Here is a 13,903-nt window from a genome sequence, read left to right on the forward strand (position 1 = left end):
TGTAGTTGTGAAGTAGTCTGGCTAGCTATATAGCAGGTGTTCAATTGTTATGTTTTGATCAAATGACATTCAATATAGAGTAGCACAAAGTGATATTTGAAGTGAAACTAGGAAGCTGCTTTTCTCCTTTAATCTATTTTCTCTACTAACAAGAATTGTAACCCCGCACTAACTGCACACAGGTTTTGTTGCTTTGATGTAGCTTTTTACACTGATTCAAGCAGGCTTTACCTAACATAATAATATTAAAACTCACTTACTTTTTCTGCCCTTGCCCTTCCACCTTTGTATGCCTACTCCCTTGGTTTTCTGATTTATTTTCCTGGATACCATTGAGAATAAAACCTATCCTAGGTGAAATTGTAAAGCTAAGCTTAACTGTATTCATGTTATGTGATGTTCAAAATAAACGTAATAAGTATAACTAAATCTTACAGGCAGGTCTTGACAACCAGAAAATAAATCCACCATAAAACTCTTCTCCTACTAGAGGAACTGAACACGATGTCTCTCTGCAGTACTGAGCATCTTATGATAAATTATTGTCCCACAAGTCCACAGCAGGGAGACCAACAAAACACCCATTGACATGGAAATGAGGAAAGGACAGTGGGGATTGTAACTGTGATTGCTGTGGCTTTATTCTAGTCTTATGACTGTCACCATTATTTTTTATTCTTTCTCTTTTTTGTCCTTACAGTCCCTCTCTTAAATTTTAAGTACATAAAAATGCCTTGTTAACTAATATCTAACTTATAGATAAACAGTTCGCTTGATTGAGAACTCCAAAAGAGACTTCAAAGGGGGCTAACAATCCCCAGACCCATTGGTGCCCAAATATTGACTACTAAATCCTCCCCAGACCTCTGCTTAACCAGCTTCAGGTTTCTCATCAGAGAAGGCTATGGAAAGAAAGTTCATCATGCTGACGGGTACCCTAAAAGAGGAGCTCCTCACTCCCTCCTTGTTAATTCTTTTGTTTTATTTACCTCCCCTCTAGGCTGCCTGAGAAACAAGCCAAGGCCAGAAGACAAGATAGATGGCTTCGGCTACCACCTCCCCTCCAGGATGCAGCCCTCTCCCTGGGGCTTTGAAATTTTTTCCTTATCCCTTGCTCAGGCCTCTCCTTATAACAATCTGTCTTCAGTGAAGCGACAGACAGCCTTTGTGACAGATGTCCACTGTCCTCTCAAGATGCTCACTCTTGAATAAACTTGCTTTCCTTTTACCAAACTCTTTGTCTCCCGAGTTATTGGCTTATGGGCTGCAAACAGCCGAACTTGAGTTCGGTAACAATACATATTTATTTGCTAGGTTTCACAACATTAGAGAGAAAAAAAAAATCTTTAAATTTCACAAACAAATAAAGTATGGTTGGAAACATTTTTTAAACTGTATTTCCTAGAATTTCTTTTTTTTTAAGGGATGTGCAATTATTTTTAACATCATCCCAGAATTGTCATGGTGGACTAAAACCACTAGGCAATTATTAATTAAGAACATTCATATTTAACTCTATTCTTTAGTGAGATTTAACTCTATACTTTAGTGAATTATATTAAGTAGAATTTCCAGTACATCTCTTTGATTAAAAAATTGCCAAAGATTATTTTGACAGAAATAACAATTGCCATTACGAAAACATAGAGCTAATTTATCTAGGATTCATGAGTGTTATATGTGTATGTGATTGTAGAGCTGAGTGAGAGTAGGCATTTAGGGTGTCATTAAAAAAAAAGATTATGTCTATGAATGTGTTATTTCAAATGTCATTTTCTTTCAGATGTGTTGAATTTGATCTTCAATACAGTATAAAATTTGCTAACATGTATCGCAGGACTTCTTTTGCTCGGAAAAATGGATTGAAATAAATGTCATTAAAAAAAATAAACCAGATACAAAATATTGCCTTGTATTTACAGATAAATTTTAATGGAATATTTCATGATCTAACATAACCCAATGACACTAATTCTTGTACAGCCTTTGGCTTACCCTGTATAACAAAATCTGTTATTTAAACTATGAAATACCTTATGGTAAGTGAACTTCCAAAGACACAAAGAAAATCTTTCATAAATTTAAAAGCTTATCTCAAATTCTTATTGGCATAAGCTTAGGATGGATATATTATTAATTGCATTATCTTAGGTAGTTGAAATATATAATACTGGTTAGAGTGTGAAAATTAAAAAAAATAAGTTTAGGTATTTTTGCTTTTGTTTATAGTCAACATTAGTAAACACACATAAGTGAGTGCAAAATTACAGAGTTTTGAAATTTTGGCAATCTCAAGCAAATTTCCCTAAGTCAGCAACATTTTGTAACCCTTAGTCAGCATATTACAAGGTTCATATATTCCAAGGAGTAACAACTAAATAAGATGACAAATAAGATTAACATTTATTTTAATATCGATTAATTTTTTAAACTTCCATTTAGAAACTTACCAAAAATATGGGCATTATTGAGAAAATCTAAAATAAATGAATGATGTATGCAGTTCAAAACAGATGCAAAATAATGTGTTTGGCATAAAGAAATATGATTTGTAACAACTTTCATAACCTGTCAGTGAGGAAAAAAGAAAGTTCCATCTTTCAATGTCTGTTTCCAAGCCTAAGAAAGTGAACTAAATGAATAGACAATTCAGTAATGTCCAAAGAGAGCTAAAATTCAAATTTTATTTTTCCATATGTATCAGACAATTTTTTTTTTTCTGACAAGACTTTACTGAAAGATGAAGTGCGAATGGGAACCCTGTAAAAATGTGTATCAGAGTTGTACATGACATATTTTAAGCGTCACTAAGTACACATTGAATACTTTGTAAGTATATAGGCCTATCAACATGCAAGTGTCATGTACCTAACATTACAATATGCATTTTGTTTTTCGAAAATGTAAATGATAACAATAGATTCAATAACTGAGCACTATGCTTAATTTTAGTGAATCTTCTTTACAGCACAGAATTTATTTTTATTCTGTCATAAGTATACCCTTCCAAAAGTTATGAATTTCATATCATATAAATAGAACATTTCATTTTTGAAGCTACATTACTGGGAACACCTGCATTTCTGGGTACCATTTTCAGAGATAAGTCTTTAAATTCTTTTTAACATGGCACACTTGTTCCAATGTTGGTTATATAGAAATATTTATGATAAAAATGGAGCTTTCTTGAGGAATATTTTTTGGTTGAATGGAAAGCTAAACAACCAATTCACAAACATTGATGTGAACTGAATATGAAGAAAATAGGTTAGTATTCCCAAACTCATACATCCTTGGGTTACTATGTAACTGCATAATTGAATCTACAATAAGTACATCAGGTACAGTTGAATAAATTTGTAAAGATATTAAAATTTTATACATTTAGAGGAGAAAGAGTACTAGTTTAAAAAAATTCTAAATTAGTTTTCTATTTGTGAAAATCATTTAATACATTAAAACAGAAAAAATGAAAAAAGATAAAGAGATAATTCAGTTTACATTTTATAGCATTTTTTAACCAACTGGTGACCACTGCTTTCAATCATCAAATATTTTATTACATATAACTTTACTATCAGCAAATATAAAAAGTGCCTACTAGTATCATGTACAAGGACAAGCATTTGAAGAAAAAAAAAAAAACATTTGAGGTTTGACAGTACTGTGTGTAAGAGAAGTGTAATGTGGCATTTCATACTGCACTTAAAAGTCCTTGTAGGAATCACTGCTGTTCTGACCCTGGATGTGGGAAAAGTGCTTAAGTGCTGAGCCCTGGTAGGTTTTCTTTTGCCCTTGCAATCTTCAAATACCTTTAAATTTTCTTCTTTTGAAATATACAGCATATTTTATAAGGGGAAAATACCATTTTTTTTACAATTTTTTCATATTTGGGCCCATTCACTCCAAAATAACCATACATTTCTTATAACTAGCATATATATATATGTATATATGGAAGAGATGATAAAGATTTGATCAAATATTATTTGTAACATAACCACATAACATAGAAACATCTTACTTTAAGCATATTTTATAGATTCAGATTCATAATTTAAGATATTTTCATGTATCTTTTTTCCTAGAGGAATATCTGCTTTTAAATTGTCATTTCCCATTAGAATAATTAAATTACATCATTTAAAAATTCATATTATGTCTATGCAGACAAAATAAAGTGGATATTTGTGGCAATACTTTGCATTTATTATTCAGAGATTATTTGCTAATGAGGAGATAGTCTTAAATACTTAAATTTTTGTCTTATATAGGTAATACTGCTTGGGAAAGTAAATCATATACATAATTTTTATTTAAAAGCACAACACTAATCTATAAGAATTTGTTGTATTTTAAATATTGAATAAATGGATTACAAAGTGTTGCCATTTAAATTATTTTTTTAAATCAACACAATTGTATTATGTTTTAATATTAAATAGGCAGAATTGTCTTTACAAAGTTATAATATTTTGTCCATAAGAAAGGTTGATGATAGAAAAGGAAAAACAATGCAGATCAATACACCATTGAATACACTAAAAGAAGTTGGCTTTTGTGATTTCCCAGGCAGTTGAGAGCATAATATTGATAACCCCAAAAAGCGCTTCCTGGGATATATATAGTAAATAATTAATTCTTCAACTTATATTGAAGTATCATAGCCCATGTTAATAGTGAGAGGTAGAAGGATTATTGTAAGTATGCATGGCAGAGACCTTACCAGCTATATCCAATAACTATTGCATTCAATATTAATAATCTCAATACATAAAAATGCTGATGATTTTAGAACTCATTCTTATATGTTGTCCCCTATAACTTTCTTTATAATCTCGCTTCTTTCAATCCATTGCCTTTGGAAGGGTATAAGTGCAAAAGGCATGTTTAGGGTAGAAAAAGGAAAAAAAGGGGAAAAATAATAGAAAAATAAAAGATACAAAAAATTCCCTTTCAGATATAGTGACTTTAAACTATTAAAGGTAAGCCGTATATTGTGCATTTGGCTGAATAGATTTGTACTTATAATAAAAGTATCACAATTAATTAAAACATGCACCTATCTCAAAGAAAGTTTAAGAATTTCAAATTTAATTAGATATGAATCAAAGTTTCTCTCCTGTAATGCTAAAAAATAGGGCAAATAATTTGATTATGTCACGTCGATAATTAAGTAAAAAAAAAACTTAACATACTGCTGAATCAGTTGTTATTTTAATTAATGCTTTAGTGTGTGGGAAGTGAAGATTAGCAACCTCTTGTATCTTGTTGAAGAATTCTTTAAAATCCCTTCGCATTAAGTATCCAGCAAAAGAATTGCCGATATTGCACTGAGTATATTTCAATATTGCCAGTGTATATTTCAAAACAAATTCTATTATCTACACTAAGATTTCCTCTTTCCCAATATTCAAAATGCATATTATAATTACATGGGTTTTAAACATCCATACAAAGCAAGTACAAGATACTTACATGTACGTACACCGTAGTTACCTATATTTTGCATAGTTTTTAGTGTGTACTTTGTGCCACTTAATAAAAAGCATTACTCAGTAATTTTTGTTAGGTGTTCATTTATTTCAGTTGTTGTCAGTTGTTTTTGCTTGTTTGTTTGCTTTGTTTTGTATAGTCATTGCAGATTACATTTTTAAAGGGGGATAATATTAGGTATTTTTAGAGGGCTCTAAGTAATTAGCAATATGACCAGGCAGTTGAAGTAAGATATGAGGTTTTGTATTTCCTCCCCAATTAAAAACAATATAAAAATTTGTATATGTCATTCATTAAATTATCCTTAAGTCCAAAGAAAAAAGAAAAATATTTTAAATGTTCCCCTTGGTAACACTTTGCAATAAGTGGCACTAAATTACACAATAACTGCTATATTACATGGAAGAACCATCACCGTCAAACAGTTGCTGTACATGTGCCTATATGGAATCTCGATGCTATTACAATCATGAGTACATAATTACAAGTGAGCCTGTCCTTTTAACTGAGATATTTATATTTTTACAAAAAATAAAAATAAATGAGGTGTTAGCTTCTTTGCCATATTTAGGAAAGTTAGTTTTCTTTCTCTATTTGTTATTTTAATTGTGGGGTTTCAATGCAAGATTAATCATCTTGAATCAATATGAGATCATCCAGTTTCTAGATTAAACTCCAATATCAGGTTCCTTAAACTGCTTCTTGAATTCTCTGGTAAAAGAAAAGAAGTTGAAATCAATCTCTCTTCCACACTTACACACATATACACACACACAGAACTCTGCTCATGCTCTCTGTGTTTGCTCAAGCACTCACAAACTTTCCTTTTTCTCCCTAATTTTGGTAATCGTTCTATCTAGGATACTCAAAATGGGAAAAAGGAAAAAATGCTGGTTACACTTTTTTGATGGAGAACAATCAATTTATACTGTTAATAGCACACTAGCAGAGAATAACTACTTTGGGTAAAGAATAATGTTCCATATTCTACTAGGGGTGTGGGTGTATCTGTGTGTGTGTGCACACACCTTCCACTGAGTTCCATAGCTACTCTGTTCACTGAGCAGAGATAGAATTTGGCTCTCTGTGCATAAAAGTGTGCATGTTTCAGATTTTGCAATTGACATGGTTTCAGTTAGAAATGTTATTTCATTTTTTTCTTATTTTCACATAAGTAGAATGTTTACAATTTATTTCCTAATTTGGTAGAAATCAAATAATTTTTAAAGATAGGAAAATATGATTCCATTGCTATTTTTTTCAGTAACTAAAAACAATAAATATCTAATTCAAATCTATTTTAATTGGCAAAATTTTTTATTAGAGCCCACAAATCATAATATATCAGTTAGTTTTTTTAAAGGGTTTTCATGAGGTTTTATATTACTCTGAAAGATTAAAGAATGAAAAAATCTTGAAATGCAACCACTTTTGGATTTCTAATTTTATAGTGTTATAAATAATGATTGAGTTATTTGGACAACAATTTAGCAGTTGGAGCCAAGTAGAATACAGAGCAAATGAAGAGAGTTGTAAATACAGCATCGATGAAGAGTAGCAATTTTGTAAGTGCATCCTGAAATTAGGTTTTAAATAGTAATCGATGATGCAGTTTATACAACTTACTTCCGTAATAAGAACCTTTCTATTTGTAATAACAGGATGAATTTTGCTTTGTGGAGTCTTTCTAAAGATTATGCATTGAAATATATGAACAGTTTATAAACCTATCCTAGTTTCAATGTGTCTAGTAGCACCTACCTGATTCTCTCAAACTACCATACTATATTAACATATTATTGCATTTTTCCACAGATGGTATGAATTGAACTGTAAAAACAAGCATGCAATCACATCAATGCAGACTTATTTCCTTAAAATGTCATACTGTATATGATTTATTATGTTAACACTCAACCACATCATATTATTTATGTTCTGTATATTCTGAAAAAGTGCTGCTTGACTGACATCATCCTTTTTCTTTTGTAAGAAATCAACAAGATAAATGCTTCAACAATCAAAAAAAACAATTTAAAATTCTAACATTGTCTTTAAAAGATTTATACTTTTCTGATAAATAATCTAAGATACAGCACCCTTGTCTTTCATTTGCTATTAACACATGATGTCATACTCAACCATTCTCGTTTTCCCAAAATAAATTCCAAGATAATATTTTGCAAAACATAGGCCACATGCTTTCAGACATCACAAGTATAGCTACTGTATTTTCATATTTGTTTTCTTTTTAAAGGTGAAGTGCATGTGAATCAGAAAATATTTTTTATCTAACTGGATTTTTAATCTTTAGCATATAATAAATTTAATGAGAACTAATCTAGCAGTACTGTATTTTACTTGAAGAATAATATGACTTTAGATTGATTCTGTGTTGTATTTAAGAAGACAGCATTTCCTAATGGTTAAATACACCAAAATTTCAGAAATAATTCAGAGAAAGAGACTTTCACCTTGAAGTTAAAAGCATGGCAGAAATTCTCTATCACTCACTGTTTCATAAGTTTGTACCTCACAAAATGCATAGACAGGAATTTAATATAAAGAATTTGTTCATTTATACAGAAAACATATCTTAAACACTTCTTTTTGGCAAACCAACATAGGTAAGCAGCTCTAGAACTGCCAAATTAAAATTTGTAAATTTTTAGCAAACTAAGAGTTTATTTTTAGGTTATTATTCAACTGTGGTTGTAATTTAAAACCTGAGGCTGTGCACTGGTTGTTAGCTTAAAATTACCTTTCCTTATAACATTGTGCTTCCATTGTATAACAAATAAAAATTAACAAGAACTAGAAAAATTTGTTTTTGAACAGTGCTAGGACATACAGACAAAATACTAATACATGTTATCTACTTATAATATTGGTATAAGTAATATCTAAAGGGATATAATGGACATTAGAAAATGCTTACTTATGACTGAATTACCTACAGCCAAAAAAGTTAAATATGTATCAAATAATGTTTAATTGGATTAATATATGCACTATATACACATACTAAAATGTCTCAAAATTGTGCCCTATGGATACTTCAATTTTGTTTAGGCAGGTGAGTCATTGTGGAGCAAATAAATTACAGAATCAAATTAGAGAAATGAATGAAATCTTTGTGATTTACAAAGCAGTAAAATATTTGTAACAATTTTTGGTAAATGAAGCTAAAATAACCTAATGGCGGGATCTATATAATTACATAAAGATATTATGACATGATTGCAATTCATACACATGGCTCCTGTATCAAGTACTATATTTTTAGATAGCAAACTGATACAGCTTTACCAGTATATCTCAAACATTCCAGAATCTATAAAATACTATAGTGTTTTCAGTTGGTATTTCCTAGGGCATATGTTTTTAAACATGTCTTTGAAGAGAGACATGAAGAAAACATCGTAAACCTCTAATGTCTCATAAAATTTAAGCACATTAGCTCTTTATCTAATCCCGTTCCTTGTGATAGCTGTTCAATGACAAACTGACACAGTCTATGATTTAAAGGGGGGACTCTGCATACATATTTTTCAATGTATAAAAACAATTCAATATCATGATCCAAGGAGATGATTAACATTGTTAAGGCTGTATATTCAAGCACTGTATGTTAAAAGAGTAATGGTGTGGAATTTAGGCAGTAAGAAATGTCCTGCATTATGAATGGTACAGTAATTAAAGAATAATGCTTTTGACAGCTGATTGTTGGTATACACTGGCTACTGAGAGCAGTATGGTGTGGAAGTTAATAAAGGTAGCAGAAGATGGGAGAAATGAATTCTGAAAGATGATAGCCAGTTTTCTCCAGCAGCCAGCCTGATAAGTAAAACTCAGAATCTTGGCCTGCATTTTAAATGAAATACTCTTTTTTCTCTTCAGCATTGACTTGGCTGCCTTCAGCATTGATAATGGCTGTGTCAGCATCTGGTGCATCTTCAGCTCCTTTAGCTTCATTTGTTAAATATGTTCCTGTGGGTATTGGGGGAAAAAAAAAATGTTAGTTTTATGAGACTGGTAAATAGCCAACATTAAAGCTACATTCATTTAAGAAGAAACTTATGCCAGTTTTCTTATAAGTTGGAACATATTCTGAGGCATAATAAACCACACAGTTCAACCCTCTAAAGTTACATACTTTCTTTCAGTTTTCAGGTAAATGTTGTAGATGAAGTTGTGGCCAAATTAGAGGCAACGGCCAAAGTGGAATGGGTAATGAGTACTTTGATTTCTTTAATGATGGATACAGACCATGTGATCCATGCAGCTGTAGCAATCAGGATCCTTTGTTAAGGTGTTGATAATGATCACATCAACTGTGTTATCATTCATGTTGTTAACTCCATTTAAAAATAGATTATATCAATAGTTTTCTACCTAGCCCATTGCAATATATATATATATATACATATATTTTTTTTGTCTCACTAATATGTCCACATGTGCATCCATAAACCTATAAACAAAACATTGACCAAATGTTTAATGTTTGTTGAATTTCAGTTCTACAGATAAATTACAAACTTACTTCCTTTTTTATTGCCTGAACTTATGACTTACTCTGCGACATTTGGCCATTATTTTACTAAGGCAATTTAATTTTAAAGTTGAGTAAAATAATCAAGAATTCCCTAAAATACTTTAGTATTTGTATCTCTCTTCTCCTAGCTCTGTCTCTCTTTCTGTCTCTCTCTGTCTCTTATGCACGCTCATAGAATATTTCATGGTAAAGCTAGTGTTTAGAATTTTTTGTCAAAATTAAGAATATTTTATTACAGATAACCTACCTTTATGTCTTGCCAGATATCGACCAAGCAGAAATATAGAACACAGCGTGACAAATACAACTACAGCCACTATCCCTCCTATAAGAGCATGATCAGGGCCAGTCTGGCCAGCCAGAGCATTGGGATCTAGATGCCAAAAGAGAAAAAGAAAACATTGCTCAAGTTAGCGTGTTATTTAGTCTCAGAGTTTATATCTGCATTAGAATGAGTTATTTGAAATTAGTATATTTCTATTAAATAAATTTTCATTAATGTGTATTACACCAATGATCTAGTCAACAAATATTTATCGCATATCTATAACACCTTGGCAAATATAACATTTGCCACATCAATCACTGTTGCTATTGAGTTTACATTTTAAAGAGAGACTAGATAAATAAATACACATATGATTTGCAGTTTTATGTCTTTCCTTCCTCCTCTTCTCCAACTGAAACTATGTATGTGTATTGTTTAGTGTGATGAACACAGCTACATCATTTTAAAATAAAAATGTCATGAGAAAGGTTGTGGATGGATATGATAACTTGGAATTTATCATTATAAATATTATTTAAAGCTATAGATATTGATAAACTCCCCAAGAGAGTGAGTCTAGGTAGAAAGCAAAGGTCTGACAATTGAGCCCTGAAAAATACTAATATTTAAAGTCTAGAAAAAGGAAATGCTTTTAGCAGAGCAGTCTGAGAAGAAAACAGGGAGGTAGAAAAGATTCTAGAGAACACACTATTGTTGATCAAAGGGAAGAAGGTATTTCAAGGGTATTACAAACAGTGTTAAGTGTTACTGATTGAAGGTGGAAAATGAATACTCAACATTGACGATTAGATGCCTGTTAGACTTGTAGCTTTAAAGGAAGTAGTTGGAAAGATATAGATTAATAATATACTTTTACATTCTGTCTTTAGTAAGATAGTAAAGAAGATGAGCCCAGTAAAGTATAGCCAGTTTGTAAGGAGAAATGAGAAAAGATCAAAAGAAAGTCCAGACATTTAGGTACTCAAAAGTTTGGAAAATCAACTATTTATAGGTGTTGCATAGTAAGGGGTAGAATTGAGTGAAGCTCTGGGCTAGAAAATCCATCAAGGCTCGGCCCTTATAGCAAAGATTGGATTGAATGCACTGCCTACCCTCCCAAGCCCATTGTTAAATATAGCTTCATAGTAGCTGCTTACAAACTAAGAGAAGAATGTAGAGACGGTAAAATGAAAGAAATAAATTAGGCTTGGCAATTACTCAAAAGACCCCGGAGTATAGTTATAGGCACATGAATATGACACATAGATTAGGAGTCCACTGTGTTTTTTATTGAACTATTGTGCCAAAGAAACATATGTCTAGATAGAAGAAGAAGAAGAAAAAAAAAAAAAAAAGACTATCTGAAACTTCAATCTCTGGAGTCCCGAACCTAGTGAAAACAAGAAGTGGACTATTAAAGCTGTGTAGTTGTCATGAGGGGTATATTCCCAAACACTCACTTCAGATGTGGCCATGAAGTATGACTGATGAGGTTGAATTTCCCATAAGGTAGAATTGAAGGAAGCAAAAAATGAACAACAACAAAAAAAAATGAACAAAACAAACAAACAAACAAACAAAACCCAACAACACAGGAGAGAATCCAGTTTCTGCAAGAAACTACAGCTATCACCAAAGCAAAGGAATCTTTTAATACCAGTCTGGCATGTTTCTGTAATTGCTATGGATAAGTGATCACTGTGTTTGCCATTCTTTCTTTATTTCTAAATGGAAACATTTATATAAAGGAGCATTTCTCAGGGATCTATTCTATCACTATCGCTGTATTTTGTGTATCATATCTGCATCCAGCTACAATAAAGAGGATTGTGCATGTCTATGATCTCGATGTTTGGGTCAGATATATTGGCTTGATGGGTCTTCAGATTGTCTCTTTGGACAAGGAATGGTGGTGGTTTGTGTGAGGAAAACAAGATGAAGAAATATTTGGTGATCAGAAGGGTATATAGGGACAGATATTTTTAGCTTCCAACAAACTTGTATCTTTTTCTTTCAGTGCACAGAGCTAAACATTTTCCACTGTCACTTGCAGTTGAACATAACCATGTGATTTGTGTTCTAGGCAATCGAATGAAGGCCCAGCCAATAAAAACTTCCACATGTAACCTTGCAGAGTGATCTTGGGAGATAAAAGTTGAAAATGAGAGAGCCACAAGAATAAGTAAGGTTATGGATCACTAAATCTCCACCTGGAAGAAAATTGCCAACTACGGACACATAAATTGAACTGCTTGAAGGGAAAGAAAAGTTTATTTTCAAAACACTGAACATTAAAAAGTTAATCTGTTACCACAGCTGTTATTAATTTAACTTTCTATTATATATTTCTTGTATTTTCCTTAATATCTGGCGTTGGCTATAACTTCAAACAGAAAAAGAAAAAAAGAGCAAAAAATAAACTTGGCCATGCCTCTAAATTTTCTATTTCTATTTCTTGCTAAGGCACTTCAGAATTAATTTGAAATTCCACCTCTCGATCAAGTTCCAAATACAGATTGTCATAAATCATATTCATTTTATTTGTTGAATATCTCTCAGAACTGAGCATTCTTTTAGGAAACTGAGAAGTCATTCTTGTTCATACACCTCTGTACTTGTCTTATTTCCTCAAGGTAAATTCTGAGAAGTGGTATTGCTGAATCAAATGGTACAAAAATTTTAAGTCATTTGTAAATATTCACTTGCAGACGTGTCCCCTTTAAGAGGCGTCTGTTTCTGCTGCTGCCACGGCCTTCGTTTCACTCAGCTGCTTGCAACCAGGTAGCCTGGCATCCTCGCCCTGTCCTACTTTCTGCCATTTCTTGGATTTCTCCCTAGTTGTATGGCTTGTTCATCTAGATCCCAGGCAATTTTTCCTTGCTGCTGCTCCTTGTTTCCACCGCAACTTTGATTTGGTTGCCTGAGGGATGAACGAAGCTTCTATCTTCTACACCATTTTTTTCTCCCTCTATATTTGTCATATTTATTTTCTAACCATCAGATTTAATTTTCCTACTAGTTTAAATAGTGTTTTAATTGTACTCAAGATTTTTCCTTTCATTATTAATACAAATATTATATATATATATGTATTTTCTACTGCACTAGTGTTTTGTGTACTCTAATGTCAATATCATCCTGATCCTGATGATTTCGGAATTGCATCAAAAGTCTAAATGGATTAGCCGCAATCCTCCTTTTGATAGCAGTTGGTCTCTTTACTCATCTCGATATTTAGAGTTACTTTCATAGTTCCTATTTAACTAACATTTAATATTAAAGATATTTATTACTTGATGATATGAAGCTCACATCTTTTCAAAAGGAAAGGTCATAAGAACATCATTCTTGAACCTTCAGTATCTAAGTATCATTTTACTGTGACTAAATACTCAACTGGCTAAAGAAACCCTATTTTTTATCTTTTTGACTTAATAATTCAGAACAATTTGTAAATGCTTTTATTGTTAGTTTTTCTCTCTCCTCAATAAATCTGATATTCAGATTTTTGTTTTCCATTCTTTTTTAAGTGACCTGTTTTTCTACATGATTGCTATCAAATTTCTGTTTTTTTCTCCATT

At 31.7% G+C, this 13,903-nt stretch overlaps 1 protein-coding gene across 3 annotated transcripts in view; it reads right to left on the bottom strand.

Annotated features, from left to right (window-relative positions):
* Nucleotides 1–1,616: 1,616 nt before the first annotated feature.
* Nucleotides 1,617–13,903, bottom strand: part of CADM2 (cell adhesion molecule 2) — a 986,159-nt gene continuing 973,872 nt past the window's right edge. For 2 of the 3 annotated variants that reach the window (XM_016152337.2, XM_016152336.2), the window contains 2 exons: nucleotides 10,302–10,427; nucleotides 7,374–9,486 (listed from right to left, as the gene is read on the bottom strand). In XM_016152337.2, coding sequence (XP_016007823.1) covers nucleotides 9,368–9,486; nucleotides 10,302–10,427 — 245 coding nt within the window. In that variant the 3' untranslated portion in view covers nucleotides 7,374–9,367. Of the gene's footprint in view, nucleotides 9,487–10,301; nucleotides 10,428–13,903 lie in introns of all 3 variants that reach the window. The other variant, XM_016152338.2, reaches the window with a different exon arrangement.

The sequence above is a fragment of the Rousettus aegyptiacus genome, unplaced genomic scaffold (genome assembly GCF_014176215.1).
Source record: "Rousettus aegyptiacus isolate mRouAeg1 unplaced genomic scaffold, mRouAeg1.p scaffold_m13_p_4, whole genome shotgun sequence".
NCBI classification, from domain to species: Eukaryota; Metazoa; Chordata; class Mammalia; order Chiroptera; family Pteropodidae; genus Rousettus; species Rousettus aegyptiacus.